Raw genomic sequence first — 22483 nt, forward strand, 5'->3', positions numbered from 1 at the left:
TATATATATAGTTATATATATATTGTCCTCCACTCCAGGTGTGTTCACATGTTGTAAGATGTTTCAGAAACTCAGTTTTCTTTATCACTGAGTAGCATTCTATTATATGTATTTGCCACATTTTTCTTGTGCACTTATCCATTGATGGGCAGTTGGGTTGTTTCCATCTCTTTGCTATTGTGCATAGGGCTATGCTGAACCTGAGTGTGCATGTCTCTTCATTCCACTCTCACTACATCCCTGGGTTATATACCTCGGTGGGGAATTACTGGATCACATGATACCTGTGCCTCTAGCTCTTTGAGGAACCATCAGACTGTTTTCCAAAGTGGTTGTATTATTTTGCATTCTGTAATTGTTGATGGTCTATTCATTTTCAGCTGTCATCTGTTTATGTCATTTAAGAAATTGTATTCTGGCCTTAACATGAGGCTTACCTGATAAACACTTAAGAATGAAGACATCTGATACCGTATCAGCAATAGGGCTATGAATAATCAGAGAATATCTTTACTTAGATCAATTACTCACTTGGATCAAATATTCAGTTCTGCATAGCCTGAGCTAAATATGGATGGAGATGCCAAAGAAATAAAAACTGTCATCCCTGCTCTCAAAAGCTTATCGTTGAGATTCGCATGAACCATGTGAGAGTACACCAGAGTAAGGCAGAAAGTACTTCTACTAGGGTTCTCGTTTGTACATGCACAGCTTTATTCCAGACAAAAGGTGTTTAAACATGTCTGCCATCAGCGGATGGCTGCAGACAATCTCTCTCAGTAACATATATTGGTCTTAATCTCATTAGGGTGAATTCATTATATATCTAATATATGTATAATATATATTAGATATATAATGAATATATATGTATAATATATATTAGATATATATATTATATTTATATATATGTCCAATCAAAACTGGATTCTAAGGGGATCTGCTGTGTCAAGGCAGAGAGATCAACTCAGAAAGTTATGGCGACTTTATTTTGGGATTCTCAAAGGGTAATCTTCACAGGTGTCCTCAAAGGACTTAGGAAGTGTTAGAAAATGGGAACCTGCGCAGGTGGGAGAGAGGCCAGGAAAGTTGCAGTGCATGTTTGTTTCCTTCCCAAGAAGGCACTCGCTCGTTCTTCACACAGCAAGGGCTGTCCTATGAGAAGTTATGGGGAGGCCTCCCTTCTCCGTTTACAGCCCTGGTCTTGCCCCTTCACACTCATTGGTTCCCAGACTCCAAGGACTTTGAACAGAAAAGCAATCTGAGCCCCTGGCAGGTGCTCACTCTGCCATTTTGATGCCGGGTGAAGCAGAGTGCAGAACTCTGCGCGGACGGGCTGGAGATGGGAACACGGCCTTCGGAAGTGTCTGCGTCTCAACGGAGGATGTGTCGAGAAGCAGTAGCTTCACATTTGGGATCTTTTTATTTTAATGAAGGCTTCTACGATTTCGTAATATTCCTTTTTGATGTATCTGCATATAACTAGATGTGGAAATGCAGTCTTTCATGAAGTAGATTACATAATGGATGCGTTTCTATGTTAATCTACTTCCTCTAATTGGACCTTGTACTAAATCACATTCGTAAGAAAAAGACCAATGTACTTGGGTAGAGGATAACAACTCGTTGTTCTTGTTTTTGTTTCAGATTCGATTGCAGTGCTCTCGTATACTACATCGGGACTGTATACATCTCTGATCTACAAGAATATGACCACGCCAGTGTACACAACCTTGAAGGGGGTAACGCAGTACTATTCCTGCTAAGCGTGTGCTTCTCTTCCTAACAAATCAAGACAACTGGTTATTCAAGTTCCAGATCCCATTGGGGACCTTTCCCTCAGCCTCTTCTTTTATTTTAGAAGCTCCCATTAAGGGATCATAAAAATAAGAGAATGGAAAGGTCTGGAGAAGATACCTATTCTTAACAAAATATTAGAGGTCTGGGTCAGCTTTGTTGTGTCCTGTATGCTTTTTCTCCTACGATTAATCATTGTTCCAGGGAAAACCCAAACCAACGTCACTGCCATTGAGTCAATGCCAACGCATATGGCCCCAGAGGACAGAGTAGAACTGCCCTTGTGAGTTTCGGAGACTTACTGTTTACGAGAATAGAGGCCTCATCTTTCTCCTTTGGGAAGGCTGGTGGTTTCAAACTGCCTACCTTTTGGATCCCAGCTCAATGAGTTTATTCATGATGCAGTGTGAACTCCTAATGTTAGAAATATCATGTGTGTTAGTGCTTAAATTGGGATCACTAGGTATTGGCAGCCTTATGTTTTCAGGATTCTACTGCATGACGAGTTGGAATATGGGTTTTAACAACATGACTTCAATCATGGCGAAGTGTATTTTTATGTTCCTTAGAACATAATCTTCTCCCATGACGTCTTCTAGCTAGAGAGAGAGAGAGAGAGAGGTAACTTTAGAGACAGATGCAGAGTGGCTGTTCCGCTTTTCTTTAGAAGGCGACTCAAATCAGTAGCAGCCCGTTCCTGGAGGATTCCTCCGGCTCAGAGGAAGAAGAGAGCTCCAGGTCCAGCTCCCGGACTTCCGAGTCGGACCCTCGCAGCAGGAGCGGCCCAGGCAGCCCCAGAGCCATGAAACGAGGTGAGGAAAACCTCAGACAGACAGAGAGCTAGCGTCACACCGACTCCGACTCTTGGTGACCGCTGTACAACAGAAGGAAGGGTGCCCCTTGTCACGCTCACGGGCGCTGTTAGGTTCAAATACAGTGTAGTTACCGGTACCAGTCTGCCTCACTGAGGTCTCACATGGCGAGCCCCCAAACATGATGCCTTCCTTTCTTGACTGATCCCCCCTGACGACATGTACACAGCGCGTGTTGGACAATGCTCTGGTGCGATCCATAAGGTTTCCAGGTCCAAAGTAGATCTCCAGGCCTTTCTTCATAGTTTGTGTTAGTCTGAAAGTTCTCTTGAAACCCACCCACGATGGTCGACCCCGATGCTATTGGAAACAGCCAGATCCAGCACCCAAGCCACCATTGTACGACAGACCGACAGATGGGTGCTTCAGAATGATATACTGATATTGTTGCAAAACGTCCTGTAACTATTAACAACCCCTGTAAAAATTGTTGAATATTTTCATGGATAATGACCTATGTTCCTGATTTTATTCAAGATACTAAAAATGGAGTGCAAAGCTACTTTAAAAAACTAAATTCATCTCCAATTTTATTTAGTGATCCTACAGATATGGCTTGAATCTTTAAAGTAGTTTTTTATAAAGGCAAGTGAATTCTTGTGAAAATGCCCCACTGAATTTTACCTTCTATCTGACAAATGAAGTAATTTGTTTATATCTTAAAGTCTTATTGCTTCTTTTTATGAAAGCTTTTCCCAACCTGAGTTTGATCTAGGTGCAAGGCTCTCGTGCTTATTCCATGACAAGAACTTCTTCCCTGGGTTTTTAAATATTGATGGCGGTCCTTTTTTCTCACTCATGGTTTGCATTTCTGTCTTTCTTTCACTATCGTTTTATCCTTATCACTTCATTTTGTTTCTGTTCCTTACTGTTTCTGTTGGGCTTGCCAGTTTGTGAAGCACAGGAGTGGGTGCATAGCGATAACAACTGATGCAAGGCTTTGTGAGGGTTGTGGGGGGGGGCAGATGGGGAGAGTGAGGGGATTTCGGGAGTAAGCTACGAAGGTGGGAGGGGGAGTGAGCACTAGAACTGAAGGTGATTATCCAACTCATTTTATAGGCAATGTAATCATGGGGCGGGAATATTCTGAAATTGATTGTGGTAATGATTGTACAATTCTTCTTGACAGGATTGAACTATTGAATTGTGATTTGTGGATTAAGTGCCAATAAAACTTTTTTAAAAAGAAAACTTTTTAAATTCTGTGAACCAATGAGTATTTTATTGGACTTCTGTGACAAATACTACTGGAATTATGCTGTTTGGAGGATTTTTTGTCTTGTCTTAATGTGAAATTACTTTAAAAGTGATTACCAAAATTAAGTAGTTTATCGTGTGATTGCCCAAATCTTAATACATTTGCTTGCCTATATGTCCTATGTAAATGCACATAGCTCTAATTCTTACTAAAAGATATTTTTGTAGACTTCTATTGTACACATGTGCAAATAGCTGTAGTTATCACCCTACGCCAACCTCTTTACGATTGAAGTTTCTTTCTTGGAGCGTTGCAGGGCTCTCCCTACCTCCTGCTTTAAAAGTTCATCATGGTAACAGACAGGAGAACAAAATGAGTGAAGGAAAGCGCACGCTTCAGGACTGGTTGTGTTTGTGGAAGTCATAGTCACTATCCGGGCCACCCCGTGTCTCTACTGACGGGATGTGGTTCCTTATTCTCTCAGGTGTGTCCCTGTCTTCGGTGGCTTCTGACGGTGACTACGCGATCCCCCCAGATGCCTACTCCACGGACTCGGAGTGCTCACAGCCTGAGCAGAAGCTCCTGAAAACCTGCCTGTCTGCCGGTGATCCTGGGAAAAATGTAAGCACCGAGCCCGTCTTCCTTCCTCGCTGCCTTTCTGCTTTGTGGACACACGGATAAACTAGACCGGCTGAGCCCTCACACATAACATTAAAACCATTTTTTAAACCCATTTAAAATTAGGAACCACTGGAAAAATCTGGCTATTTATTAAAAATGAGCGGCAAAGTCAAGACTTGGAAGCGGAGGTGGTTTGTTCTTAAAGGTGGTGAATTACTTTACTACAAATCTCCAGTGAGTATGAATTGCTTGCTACTCAGAACTGAATTCCTGATACAATAAGTACAACTCCCCAGTAAAATTGTTTTAAAAAGAAGAAAAATAAAGCTATTGATTGGTTTTCATCTTTATGATGCAATTAAGAAGGAGCTTGGTGGCACTGTGAGATAAGCGTTGGGGTGCTAACTGCAAGGTTGGCGGTTCAAACCCACCAGCTGTTCTGTCAGAAAATGATGAGGTTGTCTGCCTGTAAAGATTTGCAGTCTCAGAAACCTGACATAAGGTCTCGATGAGTTGGAATTGATTTTGTGTCAGTGGGCAAAGCGATGAGTAACACAAACATTTCTTTTTATTGCGATCACAGGTCATCAGCTTACATTTTTCTTTTTTTGGTACAGAGTGATGTGATCAGAAAGCCCCAGGGCCACATTGAACTTAGTGCATCCTGCAATATCTTAAGAGGAGATAACAAGCAAACAGTTCAGGTATGTATGTATGTATATATTCATGCATTAATTTTTAAGCATGTTGAACTCACCTTTCAATTAACTAAGCTAATGTCTAACATATCGGATGGATGAATGTTTCTTTAGTTACGCAGGGCTCAGACTGATGCTTCCAAAGCGTGTGACACCATGTGATTTCTCAGTTAAGCCATCATATAAGCTAAATGTATGGGGGGTATTTCCCCACTACACTTGCCTTACTCTTTCTCCCTTTACGTCTTTATTTCCCCATACTTGACTTCCCAGATATTCTCAGCTGTTTGAGGGAAGGGTTCTCTGATAAAAGAGGAGCCCTTTTGGCCTAGTGGTTACATGTGGAACTGCTAACCACCAGGTCCGCGATGCAGACCCACGAACTACTCCACGGGAGCAAGGCAGTCAAGAGTGGGAGTCTCTGGTAGCCCACAGGGGCCAGTCTACCCGGTCCTGTGGGACTGGCATGGCTAAAACCAACCGGGTGGCAGTGAGTTGGGTTTTTGTTTTTTTGGGTTTTTTTTTCGGTTTATCTGAGAAATGAATTCCCAAGTAGAGTTTAATAATGTAACGTAACATTAAATTCTGAAATGCTTGCATTTTAATACAGACCTGTCAACTGACAATTCTCACACGAGCGTCCCTGTGATACCTCAGGGAGAAAGATGTTGGTGAGCAGAGAGGTTGCCCTCAGTCCTGCTTCGCTGATTCACACCGTAGAGAGAGCTGCTGCCCACCACACGTGAGGCCAGCCTTGCCCGCACTTCATTCAGTGCCAAGCGCAGGCTGATGAGATTATCTGATGATGTGATTAAGGGCAGACGCTCTCTGAAATGTCTTCAGTCACCATTCTCTTAGCTCGCTCCTTTGGAGGCTGGAGCATGAATGGTTGGACGATGTGGAAAAGCGATCTCAGGGAAGCTGTGTGTTGGAGAAAGGCAGACGAGAGTCACTTGTAAGCTTCTGAAAAATTTGGAACATCTGTAATGTGGTCAATTTCTGACCAGAAGATTGAGAGTTTCCAGGATCCGATCCCCTTTTCGTTCCAGGACTGTCTCTTCTTATAGGCAAAGTTTTCTTTCGTTTCCAGATGATGCCTTCATTTCGGTAATAAATCATTCCTTTTCCGTTGCTGCAAATGTGTGCGGCTTTCATTGTAGTCTCCAGCCATTCTGCTCCCCGTTGGAGCACCCAGGGGCGGGTGGCACACGGAAGGGAGAGAGTGAGAACTGGGATGAGTAGGCAAGACAGAAAAGAACTAAAACGTTGAGTGCGGCCAAACGTTTTTAAAGGGACCTAAGGGAAAACAAAAAATCCTTACGGAAGCATATTTACTTAGAAGCCAAGATTCTGAGTGTGGCTTGTTTTGTGCTGTATGATGAGCAGTGTTTCGAGAATGGACCAGGACGCGCCGACCGGGAGAGATCTGCAGCATACTCTCCTATCTCTTTCTCATCCATTCTAGTTGACCACTGAAAAGCACACCTACTATCTGACTGCAGATTCTCCCAACATCCTGGAGGAATGGATGAAAGTGTTACAGAACGTGCTTCGAGTACAAGCTGCCAACCCACTGGTTTTGCAACCTGAGGGCAAGCCAACTGTGAAGGGATTGCTCACTAAGGTAAGAGCCCTGCCCACACGGCAGTGTTTCCGGTAACTGACGTTGACCCCAGAACAACCCGGGTTTCAACTGTGCGGATTTTATGTACCTGTGACTATGGCACTGAGTTCAAGGGTAATAAGTGCTGCTTAAAACACCGAGTGACATTCATCTTCTCCAGGTGAACAATATAGAGATGCGCTCAGTGCCCTTTTCGTTAAAATCTTAGGCACGTGCTGAAATGCAGAGCTCCTAAAATGTAGTCTGATGACTTTTGACTTACAGTGACACTTTGGTACCTCCGTAGGTAAGTGTTTGACTGCTAACAGAAAGTTTGGTGGTTTGAACCCACCCTGCTCCATAGAGAAAGATGGGATTGTCTGTTCCGGGAACACCCGAGGAGAGTTCTAGTCTGCCTTAGAGGGTCACTATGAGTTGGAACCAACTCAACAGTGGTGGATAGCCCTTCCTGAATCAAAGATTTCTTGTCCAACCTGGTGTATAGTAAAGAAAGGTTTAAAGTCAAGAAAGAAGAACTTAAGAGGGTAGAGTAGCGTAAGGGATAACTTAAGTAAATTTTAATGCATTCAGATAACGAATCACGTTTGATATCTCTTTTGACCCACTTTAAAGCTGTTTCAGTATTGAATGTTTTCTGCTTTCTTTTTGATTGAGGTTTCTCTATGTTTTGTCTAGTCATTTCTGTTGGGTGGGGGGTTGTTTGTTAACTTCCTACCTGTGTTTTTTGTGATTTTTCTATATGTGAGATCCAGGATAGGTAGATTTATAGAGACCGTAACTAATAATTACATATAACTAATAATGATAATAACCATAATTACAGAATTAATAATTATCCAGCAGGGGAGCATGTGGGGAGATGAGGCGCTAACAACATTGAGTATGAAAAGAAAATGTTATGAAATTAATGGTGGTGATGACTGCACACTCTTCTTAATCTGACCGAATGATTAAATTGTATGATATCTAAATAGTTGCTTTTAAAATAATATTTAGTGTTATACAAACCAAAACCCATTTATGTCAAATGGATTCTAACTTCTACTGACCATGTATGACAGAGTAGAGCTGCCCTGTAAGTTTTCTAAGGCTGTAACCTTCTTGGAACCAGACTGCCACATCTTCTCCCACAGAGCGGCTGACGGGTTCAAACCACATACCTTCTGGCTAGCAGTCCAGAAAGTTCATCACAGCACCTGCAGGGCTCCCTTCAATGTTACAGAAATAGGTGGATCTTAGTAATTAGGTGATAAAATCAGTAGAGTGCAGTATTACATTATCTCCACCCACTCTACTGATTTTTTTTGGCTTATGTATTTATATTTTTAAAAGTCTGAATGGGATAACAAGCTATATTGATGATGTGATTTTTTTTGTTTCATTCTGTTTTCAAACTGTTTAAGAATGAGTAATTGTTGATTGATTGATTCCAAGAAAAACTTTAAGTTTTTCAAAGTCCCGTTGGTCACTTTTAGGAGAGCACAATCAAGTGTTTACGCACGCGTACAAAAATAACAACTTCTGCCTGGCTCTGTTTATCTTAGCGGGGTCAGACAGTTTCACCACTGTGTAACTTACACTGTACTTATTAATAATGTGGGCTGTAGGCTGGGTGCCACGCATGCACATTTTCTTTAGCCAACTATAACACAGTGAGGGCAGGGACCCATCAGTGTGTTCAGCGAGGAGATACACTAGTTGTCTTGTCTTGCTGGGGTTTTTTGGCTTGTTTTTCAAAATATCACATTCCTATAAGATGCTTTCTCAGTTATTGATGGGCTAGAGAGTTCCCTGAGATTGTTCAAACATATTTTCCAAAGGACACTGTTCTACTTTATATCATATTCTTACTATAATTCATAGTAACTGATTGTCTCTTGTTTTGGAGACTGTGTGTACCAACTCCTTATAGTTGAATATGATCGTGTGTTCAGGATTTGTCACTCCCCCCACCAAATATGGTAGTTTGTTTGTTTGCTTGCTTATTTTTGCTTTATCATCATGCCACCGTCAGTGTCTGTTCATGTTCATTTCTGCCCTTCCCTGCTTCCCAGTTCAGTTTAATTTTAAGTGGATATACGTTGATAAGATTTTTAAATGATTAACTCATGAGGGTTAATAGACAGGATGTGTATTAGATTTCCTCCGTATCTTTAGTGAAGGCGTGGCCACCTCCATATTTTCCCGGTCAGAGCACTGTAAGACAAGAACAGCCGCCGCTCCTTTGAGTGACCAGTGTCACAGCTCAACTTCAGGCTCCTATTTGAAATACTGTGGAGCAGCATGAGGAAGTATTTTTTCTAGTTGTCGAATTTCAGAATCAACTGTTTAATTGGTTTCTCATTACTTTATTATAATTCCTTTATAGTCAATACAAATTATTAATAAAATTAATTTATTAGTTTCAGGATTTTTAAATTTCAGAAATACCTAAGTAAATGTTAGGAACTTGTCTAACTTATTTCTGGATAGCCACTCTTGAAATTTTAATTTTAATTTTAATGCTTAGGAAAAACACTTCTATATAAAAATGCATGTATTAAAAGAGAGAGCGAGAGAGCTGGTGCTCCCAGGCAGGCAATGGATTTGAGGGTTTTAGGATGACAAGGCCATTGTGAAGGACAGGTCCATCCCTCAGAGGACCTGATAAACTATGATTATAATGATATGGGCAAAGTGCAATTACTCAGATATCTTATAAGATCACAGAGAAACCTAATTAAGACAGAGGGATCAGAGACAACATCTCAGAAAAGATTCACCTGGGCCCGGTCTTCCTAGAGGAGTAAAAGCTAGACCAAATGGGACCGGGCGGGGAAGGGATCCCAGGCCAGGAGATGGGCAGATAATGGCATAGCGTTTTGGATCAGTGTTGTGAGTTCTGGGAACCGTCCTATGGACAAAAGCAGTAGGTCCCAATTATGGAGGGCTTAAAAAAAAAATCTTGTTAAGAACTTCAGTCTTCATTATGCAGGTCTGTGAGCCCCTCCGGGGTCTGTAACACAAAATGGGCATACTCATGTTGTTGCTCTACTGAGTGACCTGCTGGGGGGCAAGATGGAAGCTGTAAGGGCAGGAGGACAGTCTGTAAAATGGACGAGCCTCAGAACTAGTCTGAGGAAGAGAAGAGGATGGATTTAGATCAGGGTAGGAGGTCAATGAATCACTTTGAAGATTGGTTGAATTTGGGATTAGGAAGCAAAAGAGACGGTTCCTGGTTGAAAGAGGATCCCGATGAAAGAGAGCTCAGGCGTTCTAGAAGCATCTGTTTAAGGAAGATAATCAAAAGTTTACTCTGGCCCATCACAAGAGAAAGAACTGAATAAAAACATTTAAAAACCAACCAATACAAAACCTGTGCTAGACCAGATGGCTCCACAGGGAAAGTCTATTAAACATTTAACGAGAAATTGATACCACCCCTTCCTATGGTTAACAGCCCAGTGCTGACCACTGTGCCACCAGAGCAGGGATACCAGCCCTTCTTGAACGCTTCCAAAACATGAGAAGAGGTAAAACAACCACTTCCTCATTCATTATATCAGACCAGCATTATCTTGGGGTAGATGCAAGCATCTTCAAGGAAATACTAGCAAATCTAATTCAATATCATCTTAATAGGATTAGATACCATGACCAAGTGGTACAAAAGCAGCCAATGTGGCAGAGGCCATGGCCCGCACAGCCCGGCCCGGCCTGGCCAATTCTGCCAACTCCCTTTGCCCTCTCCCGACTCGATCAACTCACTGCCACGGATCGTCCATTCAGACGCGCACGGGCCTATAGAGCGTTTCTGTGGCTGTACCTCTTGACTGAAGCCTCTTTCCCCACGGGGCTGGTGGGTTGATCCTCAGCCCTTGCACTCAGTAACCAATGTGAATCCATGCCACTGACCTTGCTTCCAAGAATTGAAACCTTGGGTGCTGGGAATGCCCCTAAATGCCTGCCTCGGTGAGAAATACCCTCTGGACAGACGCTGAGGGTATTTACAAGACAAGTAGGTATCCGTCAGGCTGCTGACCTTCACCTGAATAGTGCACATCAGTGGTGTCTTCTCAACCAGATGCGTACCCTGCACCCCCAAACTACTGGGGATCAGACCTTGGTGGGGGCAGCCACTGGAGCCTCAAATTTCTCACCGGGCTTTAAAATGAGTGAATGAATTGTGTAAGTGGGTAACATGTTTGGAATTAATACCCCAAGATGTATTAACAACTCACTCACACTGATTAGATGTTGATACATATCAGCCCTGATCACAGCCCAATAGGTGGCCACTACGCCACCAGGGCTCCAGAAGAGTAGCTAACACATCATAAACATTCAGTAAATGCTAGCTGATTTCACAAGAAGTTTCACCTAGCTATTGAATTCCATAGGCTGCTGGCAGGATTTGGGGTGGGCACTAAGTTCTTGGAGAATTATGGGGAAAGCCCAGAGGATTGTTGGAATGAAAATATAGGGGAGGGGAAAGGAGAGACTGCCTTAGCACCCTGTTTTGTAGGATGACAGAGCCTTGAACTTTGAAGGTTGCCTTTAAATCTTCACGTGGATTCTTCTAGTGTGACTTGTTTTATGATCATTATTTATGGAATAAGTCAGAGTTCTAAGCAATCCTAACACAAGGAGCTTTACATATAAAAATAGTCTATGTTTTGAGAATGCAGCCTTGGCAGTGAATTGGGAAAGCTCTTTGCTCATCCACCGTCCTCCAAAGGTAGACATCATGCTATTTTAAGGTGGTATCATGTCAAAAGTACACTGTAACCACGTGGGTTATACTCCAGTACGGAGGAGGGTCCTTCCTGGAGTCTGTTTAAAACAAAAAGCAAACAAACAAAAACAACTGTTTGGCATGATCTGTGTAAAACTTTCAGGAGATTCATCCGCAAATGGATGTTTCTAAATTTAATTAAATTGAAACGTGTTTTGCCAAATGAAACATTTTCCCTTTTTTCTCACGCAGCACTCTGAATCTATCATCCTGTTAGGTGGTCGAGTTTGTTTGTTTGCTTAAACCCTAGCTTCGAAAGCTAGGCCAGCGTTGCTTGTGGGTTCAACTGAAAGCCTGCATTGTACCTCCTCTTTAGGGTGAGGACAGAAGCATTTATTGAATCAGTTCCTTTATTTACACGTTCTCATGTGGTCAGTACAACGGCCAAGTGAGGGGGCAGTAATCCCATGTTACAGATAAAGGCACAGAGGTTAAGCCACTTGTCCGAGGACATCTCCTGTGACAACCTGTGACAGCATGTGGACAGGGTAGTTGGAGTATAAAACAGCACGTAAGGTATATGCGTCAAAGTATCAGAACTCGGAGTGCATTTGTAATTCTTTGAAATATGATTTCAGGTAAAACATGGCTACTCCAAGAGAGTCTGGTGCACACTTATAGGAAAAACATTGTATTATTTCCGTAGTCAAGAAGATAAGGTATGTATATATATTTTTGTTGTTGTTGAAAAAATCCATCTTCATTCCAATTATGAACTTTAAAAAAAATCTTTTTATTGGGGGCTCATATGTATGTATTTTTTACTATATTAATTAGAGGGGGAAAATGTTCATTGTAGCCTAAAATTTCCTCTTTCACTCTTCTGCTACTTGGTAAAAACTACTGCTGTTGAGGATGGGGGATTTCGGAGAAGAGACCCAAAACCCATCTGTCGACAATAGAGCATCCCCTCCCAGAAGGGTCACAAGGAAGGGGTGGGTCAATCAGGGCACACTAGAGCATGGATGAAACACACAGTAGTCCTTTGGTTCTTTGAGCCTTCCCCATCCCCCACTGTCATGACCCCAGTCCTGCCTTTCAGTTCTGGCTAGACCGGCGCATGTGCACTGGTACAGATAAGAGCTCATGACACCTGGAATCCACTTAAACCCCTCAGGAACAGCAATGGGAGTCATGATATCCAGAAGGTAGGGGAAGGTGCAGGGGGAGGAAGAGGGCAAATCATTGCAATGATTGCTGCATAATGCCCCTCCCGGGGGTGGGGGGGTCGGAGGATGAACAACAGAAAGGTGAGGAAAGGGAGACAGTGGTAGGTGTAAGATATGAAACCAATAATAATTTATCAATGGGTCACAGGGTGAGGAGGGAGGGAAAAAAGAGGAGCTGGTACCAAGGGCTCAAATACAAAGTAAATGTTTAGAAAATGATGATGACAACATGTGTGCAAATATACTTGATACAATTGATGTATGGAATGTTATAAGAGTTGTAAGAGCCTCCAATAAAATAAAAAATAAAAAAAACCCAAAAACTACAACTGAGATAATCATGTATCTATCATCTATAAGGATCTTGCCTCCTAATCAATCCAGCCTCGGAAGCCCACAGGGACAGACAGTTCTGCTCTGTCTTGCAGGGTCACTGTGAGTTGGAATTGACTCGCTGGCAGTGGGTTGGGTCTTTGGAATCTTAATTTTTGATTGTTTGTCTGATATGCACTTGTCACTAAAATCTCCAAGTCTGTTTCAGTTTTACTTTTCTTCAGAGCTTTTATAAGATAAAGAAGAGAAGAGCCTTCTTCTACTCCCCCCCAACCATCCCATCCTCATCTGTCCTCAGGTTCTGACAGAGTAGATGGGTAGGTGGGAACAGAAAAGCATACTAGGGAATAAGAATGGAGGAGGAAAAGGAAGCCAGGCCTGTCCCAGGGCCTCAGATTCCTAGAATGTACTCATCCACCCATGCATCTGCCTGTTTAGATAGTCTTCATGTTTAAGAAGCCCGCGTGGTGCAGTAGGTTATGCATTGAGCTGCTAACTACAAGGTGAGTGGTTCAAACCCACCGTGTCACTCCTTGGGAGAAAGATGAGGCTGTCTGCTCGTATGTAAATTTAAAGTCTCAGCATCCTGAAGGGGCAGTTCTTTCTTTCCTCTAGCGTCATTCAGTTCTGTATAAGTCAGAACAGACTTACTTTTAAAATGAATCCCCTCTCAAAAACAACTTCTGTTATGCTCACTTTCAGAGATGGGCTAACGCCAAAGGTGAAATCATGTGCCCAGTTACCTTTATGGGTAATCCACGTCACCTCCTGAGACCTGAAACTATAAAATTAAGCCAGCACGGGCCAGCAAATAATGTGGTCCCCTCCTCAGGATAGCACCCTGTGACTGGTCCCACTGGTGATGAGGCGACGTGTCTGGGTTCAGTCTCCGTAGGGGTCGGTTAGCCCTGCTCTGTTCCGTTTTCACAGACCGTCTGCTCAGCTCCAGCTGGCTGTATGAGAATGCCCAGACCCACCGCCACAGACAGGACGGGAGGAACAGAGTGCAGCCGATGAAACCTTCCACAGAGACTGGAGTACGGTGCGGAGGCGCTCTAGTGAAACTGCCGGATGAATAAGCCCAATGCAAAATTAAATACTCGGTGCAGCCCTAAATAATGTGTCAGTCAGGAAAATAGAAAACACACGGTGTATTCCAGGCATAGCCGTTTTAATGTAGAATGAGGTACTGGTATGATTTTTAGAAAAGCTAGGGGAATAAAGATTAGGGAAGTCGCCATAGTTGGCTCAAAGCTATGAAGCAGATGGGCCTCAAGAGTTTGCCAAGAAGCTTCCAGACTCTCCGGTCAGCTCAGGCAACTGGCTGCAGCTGTCTCAGGGAGTAAACACGTCTCTTTCACTTGCAAATCCCATACAACATCGCTCACAGGCAAACTCTAATCTGAAACCTTACAGGTGTTAGACGTCTAGCAAATTCAGTCCCAGTTTCTCTTCTGTAGTTACAAGGAGACCTGCCACAGGGTGGTCAGGAAGCTGAGTTTATAACTCCGAATCAGTACATCTATCTGTGAAGAATAGCATAAACCTTGGGAAGACCTGTACCAAATATGGAGTGTTGTCATTGACGATAGAATTATGGGTGATATTTTCTTTTCCTTCGATTACATTATATCTTTCTGTACTTACCACGCTCTTAAAAGGAGCATGTATTGTTTTTTAAGTAGAAGCATAGCAAGAATAGTTGTGCTTTGCTGTAAAACAAACAAAAACCAATTCAGAAAAATATAGCTAAAAGAGCAGAAACCCATTATCCACTCGCATTCCAGGAAAAGCATTGAGGAGACATGTGATTCAGCATAGCGCCAGCGACTTCATCTCGTCCTATAGATGGCTTAGGAACAGTTGCTGTTACATTTGAACCTGTAAATTTTGTTAAATAAAAATATTTGGTTTTTGGAATCATTTCATGGGCATATAATTCACAAATCATATCGTTTCATCATTCAGTCACATGAAGGAGAGTTGTGCTCTCACTGCGGTTTTAGTGCCCCATGTCCCTCCAACCTCCCCTGCCACGCCTCTCTCTCGCTGTCAGAGTCAAGGCTGACTCGCAGCGCCCCCCGCGGGTTTCCGTTGATTGGAGTAGAAAACCTAGTCTTTCTTCAGAGAAACTGCTGGTGGTTTTGCACCGCCAACCATGCGAGTAACCACTACACCACCAGGGCTCCCTGCCAGCCTTCTAGGTAATTATTAATCCCGTTATTGTCTAAAGATCTACCTATCCTCGATGTCCTATACAAAAAAAAATCACACAATTGACAAAACTATTTTAAATCACTAGATCTTTTCGCTGCTTAAAGAGTCATGGTGACTTCTTGGTTCAAATGAATAATCATCTTTAAATATTGGGGTGGATGAAATCTAGATTGTCATATGATTGGGTGTGCCTAAGCAAGATGTACCTATCGTATCTTGATATGAGTATAGTTAGGGTACTCTTGTTATGTATTGTAGTAGAATCATTTTCTATTTTCTACCTTCTTTTACCTTTTCAAAGAACCTTTTTCTGAACATATTAGATAAGTTCATTTTACTGTTTTCCTTCAGAAGCATGGTGCTTTTCAGGCCGGAACGACTCCATAGTCATTGATAATTGTTATTCATTTAATTGGAGACAATCATGTTTTGCAGTCAAGAAACACATGCAATGAGGTGAAGTACTTTTTCACTGTTTATCAGGTAATAGGCAAGCAATACTGCATTTTAAATAGGCTCTTCAAGCATTACCACGCCGTGATTCCTGACTCACAGTGACCCCATAGGACAGACTGGGGCTGTAAACCTTTCTGGAAGCAGACCGCTACCTCATTCCCCTTCGGAGTGATGGGATGAATAGGTTGGACCATCATCCTTTCCATTAGCAGCCCCGCACTTTAACCACTGCACCGCCAGGGCTCCTGATCAGCGCTGTAACTAGGGACTAAGTCACGTGGGATCTCCAAGCTCATAGGAAGGGACTTGGGTTTTCCCCTCAGTGAGGTGAGAAGCCTCTGGTGGGTTCTGAGCGGAGCAGCGCAGTGACATGATCTGTGTTCAGCGGCTGCAGTTGACATACAGACTGAAGAGAAGAAGGTGATGGAGAGGTACTTGGGAACGGAGTTGTAAACAACGTATGCTTGTGGTGTGATTCGACAGTAAAGATAATGAGTTTGGAGTTTATATTTGGGAGAAACCAACATACGTTGCTATTAAAGCCAAGAGTGTCCAAGGGGGCAGGGGGAGCCCAAGCACTGAATCCTGGGATGGAGCAGGAAATTGGATGGTGATAAATGTCCCTGGAATTAGGATGAATTCTTTCAGAATCGCAAACCTAATCAAACATTTTAAGAGTGGAAAATCTGAAGCAGATTGTGTGTTTTCCTGGATGATGCAAAGGGTTAATGGGCTCCGCTGGTAAGACCACGGTTCTAGTGTACCCCATGAGGCCTTGGAAGAAAGTCCTGGCAAACTAATTCTGAAAAATGAGTCATTGGAAACCCCTGGAGCACTGTTCTGCACTGACACAGGCACGTGGGTGACCAAGCACAGGGTGACTGATAGCAGTCATTGATGCTAATAGTCCCTCTGCGATTTACATGACAACAGCCGGCTCAACAATACCTGCTTGCTTTGTTTCAATGCTCAGGATTCAAATTGTTCTTTCAAATGGCAGGTGGGCATTTTAGTCATCACTACTTTACCCAGATAATCAAATTGTATTTAGGTATCACATCACCCCCCTCCTTTTTTTTTAAGAGGAGGCTTTATAAAATAAGAATGAAAAGTGCTATAGAAATTTTAATTGAGAAAATGTCTTCCTCACAATTACTAGCATTTACTTCAGTTTCCTTTAGGTCAGATCAAACTCTGGGAAGCTAAAGTCGAAGAGGTTGATAGATCCTGCGATTCAGATGAAGATTATGAGGCCAGTGGTCGGAGTCTGTTATCCACACATTACACCATCGTTATTCACCCCAAAGACCAAGGCCCAACGTACCTTCTGATTGGATCAACACATGAAAAGGTATTGATGGACTTTTTGATTTGGATGGCTTCATTTGGAATGATTTAGCTAAAATTATCCGGGTATGAGTGATGATGTTCAAATCAGTTATACTGGAATGAAGAAGAGAACTTTATCAAAAGACTTTCAGCTCTATTCTCTGAGATTCATTACGTTCTTGGAAACAAGCCTTATTAGAATGATGATTTTTCAGTCCTATTGATAAAAGTGGTCTCAAAGCTGAAATTGGTACAAAAGTAAAGGAGCCTATGGTAAGAATGGGCAATTCGATCATGTCGAGAAGGAGTGGAGACCCAAAGCCCAGCTGTAGACAATTGGACATCCCCTCACAGACGGATCAGAAGGAAGGGACGAGCCAGCCAGGGTGCAGTATAGCACCAACGAAACATACAGCATCCCTCTCGTTCTTTAATGCTTCTCTCCACCCACCTACCCCTCCCTCCACTATCATGACCCCAGTTCGACCTTAAAAATCTGGCTAGACACACTGGTACAGATAAGCACTCTTGACACACAGGATCCAGGACAGATAAAGCGCTCAGGAACAATATTGGGAGTAGCGATACCATGAGGATACGGAGAAGGTGGGGGGAGAAGGGAGGAGAAAGGCGGAACTGATTGCAATGATGATGTATAACCCTCTCCCCGGGGGACCGAGAACAGAAAAGTGGGTGAAGGGAGACATCGGACAGTGTAAGACATGAAAAAATAATAATTTATAAATTATGAAGGGGGAGGGAGGGAAAAAAGAGGAGCCGATACCAAGGGCTCAAGTAGAAAGAAAATTTTTTGAAAATGATGGCAACAAATGTGCTTGATGCAATATGGGTTGTTATAAGAGCTGTAAGAAGCACCAATAAAATGATTTATGAAGAAAAAAAAAAGGCTATTCAATACATAATCTGTGTATTGTATCGAAGAAATTGGTTACTTTAAAAAGTACTTGTTTTAGTTTTTATTTCACCTCTCATACCATATAAGCAAGATGACTTCCCAATGGACTTTAAAAGTTAAATGAAATTTTGCAGAAAAGTCTAGAGGAAAAGTAAGGCGAACCTTTGTCTAATCTCTGATTATGAAATACTTATTATTTCATACACACGCACAAAAAGACAATGTAAGATGTCACAGTGGAAGTGGTTGATAGATTTGACTATGAAAAATCACGGTACTTCCTTACATCTAATAAAATGATAAATATAATTCAAATGATAATACAAAAGAAGAATATTTGATGGAATTATTGCTGTTATTCTGCATTGTCTACTTCTGACCACACACTTCAAGCAAAGTGCTTGGGGCTGTACATCCAGTATTTCATTTCCATTCTGACTCTGTGAGGCAGGTGACCTTATTTCCACTTACAGAAGGGAAAATGGAAGCACCCAAAGGTGAGGTGACATTCCTGTGGTACACGTCTAGAAGGAGGCGGGATTGGGATAGGAGCCCGCATTTCTGATGCCAGCATTCCTGAACACTTGCCTCACCTTCTTCCCAGCTGATTTGAAAAGTACCATGCTGCCAATAAAAATGGAAAAGTGGATGAACAGCTTATGGAGGAAGAAAACTTGTAAATATTTCCTTAGTGCTTAGACTCACTTTTAATCAAAGAAAGCCTGGTCTTTACATGGTCAAGCTTCGGTTGTCTATCAGACTATCAAAGATTGGAGAATTATAAGTCAATGAAGATATGATGGGGCATGCTCTACATGACTAGTGGGTTACAAATTAGCAGAAACTCTCTGGAAAGTCATTTGAAAGTATGTGTCAGGAGTTCAACATTCAAGCAATCCAAAAGCCAGTGTTTCCAGAATTCATGTGAAAGCCCCAGTCAATGACTCATCATTCTGCCTACTTCCTGATATTCGGTGCAGAGTGAGAAAGTCGTAACCGTCTAAAATGTTCAACTAATAGGAACTTGATTGGATCCATTTGATATGTCCATATAATAGAATATCCTGGAGCCATTAACATTTGGTTATAAAGAATGACTAATAACAAAGGGACATGTTTTTAACAAATTTAGAAATAATAATGATCTATTTTCAATATGCTCTCAATGATATAGTTTCATTAAAGTGAAGGAGAGGAAAAAAAAGACCAGAAGAAAGTACACTAGTTGTTATCTTGGGAACATGGGAATATTATTAGTTTTGTCTTTAAATTTTCTGTTAGCTTTATTTTATTTCGTAAAAGAACTGGTCCTTTCCGTCTTGTTTCTCTACTTCATGTTGTCATGCTTCTGTAAGACACCCTATGGAAAATAATAACAAGGTGAACATAATTGGGGGCTATGGTACAGCAAGCGTGTGGTATAAGTGAGCCCACCTGAGAACTGCTTGCCTAAGTGGCTTTTAGTGATTATTTTAAAATTAATATAATGGAATGTTTAAGCTTCGGCGTTATAGACAGGTTATGAAAATTTAACTTTTCCCTTGAGTAATCAAAACTCTATGGTCCCGTTTTAATGAAATCATTTTGATTTGAAGGACACGTGGCTTTATCATCTGACGGTTGCAGCTGGAAGTAACAATGTGAACGTTGGATCTGAATTTGAACAACTTGTTTGCAAATTGCTAAACATCGATGGAGAACCTTGTAAGTTCAGAGCATAGGAGTCTTTGTTTCATATGATGGATGCCCCCCGCCCCCGCCCTTACCCTAATGGCGTTTTTTTACCTTGTGGGCCCCAATTTTTCCTGCAAGACATCCCTAGGATTTTTTTGCCTTTACCCTGGTTTTCCTGCAATGGGCTTGAGTTCTCACTATGGTTCTTGGGCTCCCAGGCCCCCCTCTCTTCCCAGGGTGCTGTGCCGGCACCCGCCCTGCCTTTGCTCTTTGGCCTGGAGAGCCCTTTTCCAGCCCCTCCCCCCCAATCTAATGAAAGGCTGCTTAACTTGGGTGCTCTCCAGCCGACCCAGCTCAGCACCTGGCTCAATAAATGTTAAAAAAAAAAAGGTCATTTAACTTTGTTGCATTTGTTGATTTGCATCAAAATGAAAATGATTTTTATAGCTTGATTTTTCCTATTAAGAATCTGAATTCTGTCATCTGCTTTACATCATCACAGAAACCATATTTAATTTTCACTCTCCAGCACAGCAGTTTAATGTTGGCCTTAGGAATGGCCTTCATTAATTTTTTATCTTCTCTCTAGACTTTTCCTCAGCTGCTGCTTTTGTCTGCATTTTCAGACATTTGAACAATATCATAGCACCCAATGAACGTATCTAAATCGAGTACACTAAGCCAGGCAGGCTCTTATAGGTTCAATTTATCTGAAGCCGACCGGAGAATTCCCAATCGTCTGAAAACTGACGAGAAGTCCTCCTGCCTCCTCATAGGGTATAAACTTCAGGGAGGCAGAGCCCAAACCGATTTTCTTCAACATTTTATATGTAGCTCCTAGTATTCTTTTGGCATATATCAAAGGAAAACTGGTTGGGGGGGTGGGGTGGTGTTTATTTACCTATTTGCTTTAATCCTACAATAAAAATTTGTTGCCAGAGGTCTTGACCGTTGTAGCTTGAAGTATGGGACAGGCTTGAATGAGTGAATTTCTAAAATGTCAATGTAGTGGGAGCACAAGCTAAATGCTGACATCTGTTTTCTGTGCTCTTGGATTCTACCGTCAGCCTCTCAGATCTGGAGACATCCCGCTCTGTGCCACAGCAAGGAAGGGATCAGTTCCCCGCTCACAACTCTGCCTTCCGAAGCGCTGCAGACCGAAGCAATTAAATTATTTAAGGTAAAGTTCTACATGAGGTTGCATATCTTTAAGTGTTTTCATTTGGAAAACCATTTTTAAAAAATTTTTAATTGGGATTATAAAGTTTTACCTTTTACTAAAACTCAAATGGTGGTTATTATTAAGGAATAATTAAGTGGTTATTATTAAGTAGAAGATAGAATGGTATGGATTTAAGATGCTTTCTGAGTGAGAATTTGGGATGGAGTAAGAGAAAAAACAATATCTGCCTGGGTAGACATGAAGAACTACCAAATATTCAGAAGGCATCATTTATCCTTGGCCTTCTGAAGAGGAGAGTTTTCTCACCTTCAGCTCAAGGCCTGGGAGGGCCTCTGAACATTGGTGCCCTGGGGGCTCCCTCCTTGCGTGGCTCTGCGCACGCCGTGGATTTGCTTCTGCCTCTTGGAGAGCTTGACGTGTGCAATGACGATTCCTCCGTGTGTGACTCTGCAAACCAACTCCGGGGTTTGCCTTTCATCGGCGGTGTTACCAGCGCCTCTCCGGGTGTCTGGTCTTCAGCAGTATTTTCTACGACACTGAGACTAGGCGGGGCTGTGCTCAGAGCTATAGCATGTGCTTCCCGGTGCGCCTGAGAAAGACATCTTAATCCTCAACGGTGCCTGCATATGTTTCAAGGACTGCCCATCGATAAGCAGAGGCAGCAAAAAATGCATAGAGGAACTGCAAACTAGAAAAAACGAACTGCTTCTGGAGAACAAGCTCCTGCACCACATCCTGCAAGATGCAGCGCGTGCACAGCACATGGTCTGGCTATGGCGTCTTTGTCGTGTCCTACACTCGTCTGCTGCATGCCTTTGTCATCCCCTGCCGTGTTGGCAGCACTGTCATGGGACTGGTCTCATCACGTATGAGTTATAGAAGGGACCCAGGAGGAAGACAGAAACCAAGGAGCTCATGGGGCTACTGACAAGAAAACACTTCTTCTTTAAGGTACACACCCTGAATCTGGAACTTTAGCCTCCTGACCCCGGAGAAAATCCATTTCTGGTCTTTAAAGCCACTCGCCTGTGGCATTTCTGTTAAGAGTTGCACTAAATCACTAAGAAGATGATCAAACTTTACAACTAGTTCCAATGCTAGTTAAACTGTCCCATAGCGTAATGGAAAATAAAGTTTCCGAATTGTAATTTTTTTCTTTAATTTTTTTTTAATACGTAAGAGAAAAGCAGCCCTGTGTACCTGAGGTGACGGGAAATTGCTTCCATCTGTCTCTTCTACTCACATCTTTGTAACTCCTCCCCAGTGGTTGGGGGGGACCATGCAAATGAGGTGTGTGAAACACTACTTGGGGGATTGGTCCATTTTGCCATTCTTCTGCATAAAAGAGAGCCTCTCAGAAGTAAGAGCGAGAAAGCCCTCAGACCCTCGGGAAAGAAGGGCTACGGGGCAGTCTGTGCAAGATCCCCATCTGAAGTGGCCACTTGACCGCGAGACAGAACAGAGGAGCCCTGCGAAGACCAGAAGGTGCAGAGGAGTAGCCGTGCCGAGGTTCTGAGGCCGAGTGAGGGCCGCCACACCGCAATTATAAAGGACTGGATACAGAAGCTCTGGTACATTCTGGAATATTATACATCAGTAAAAAACAATGACAACACTCTTCA

General features: G+C 42.5%; 1 protein-coding gene across 1 annotated transcript in view; it reads left to right on the top strand.

Annotated features, from left to right (window-relative positions):
* PLEKHH2 (pleckstrin homology, MyTH4 and FERM domain containing H2) overlaps window positions 1-22483 on the top strand; it is a 128030-nt gene that overhangs the window by 59924 nt on the left and 45623 nt on the right. The window contains exons 9-18 of the mRNA XM_013003918.2: window positions 1648-1742; window positions 2465-2609; window positions 4352-4488; window positions 4612-4722; window positions 5106-5192; window positions 6652-6810; window positions 12163-12243; window positions 16931-17110; window positions 19600-19708; window positions 20746-20858. Of these exons, the coding sequence (XP_012859372.1) occupies window positions 1648-1742; window positions 2465-2609; window positions 4352-4488; window positions 4612-4722; window positions 5106-5192; window positions 6652-6810; window positions 12163-12243; window positions 16931-17110; window positions 19600-19708; window positions 20746-20858 (1217 nt within the window). The remainder of the gene's footprint in view (window positions 1-1647; window positions 1743-2464; window positions 2610-4351; window positions 4489-4611; window positions 4723-5105; window positions 5193-6651; window positions 6811-12162; window positions 12244-16930; window positions 17111-19599; window positions 19709-20745; window positions 20859-22483) is intronic.

Source organism: Echinops telfairi, unplaced genomic scaffold, assembly GCF_000313985.2.
Source record: "Echinops telfairi isolate 266 unplaced genomic scaffold, ASM31398v2 ScPeMD7_7475;HRSCAF=8513, whole genome shotgun sequence".
Taxonomy (NCBI): Eukaryota; Metazoa; Chordata; class Mammalia; order Afrosoricida; family Tenrecidae; genus Echinops; species Echinops telfairi.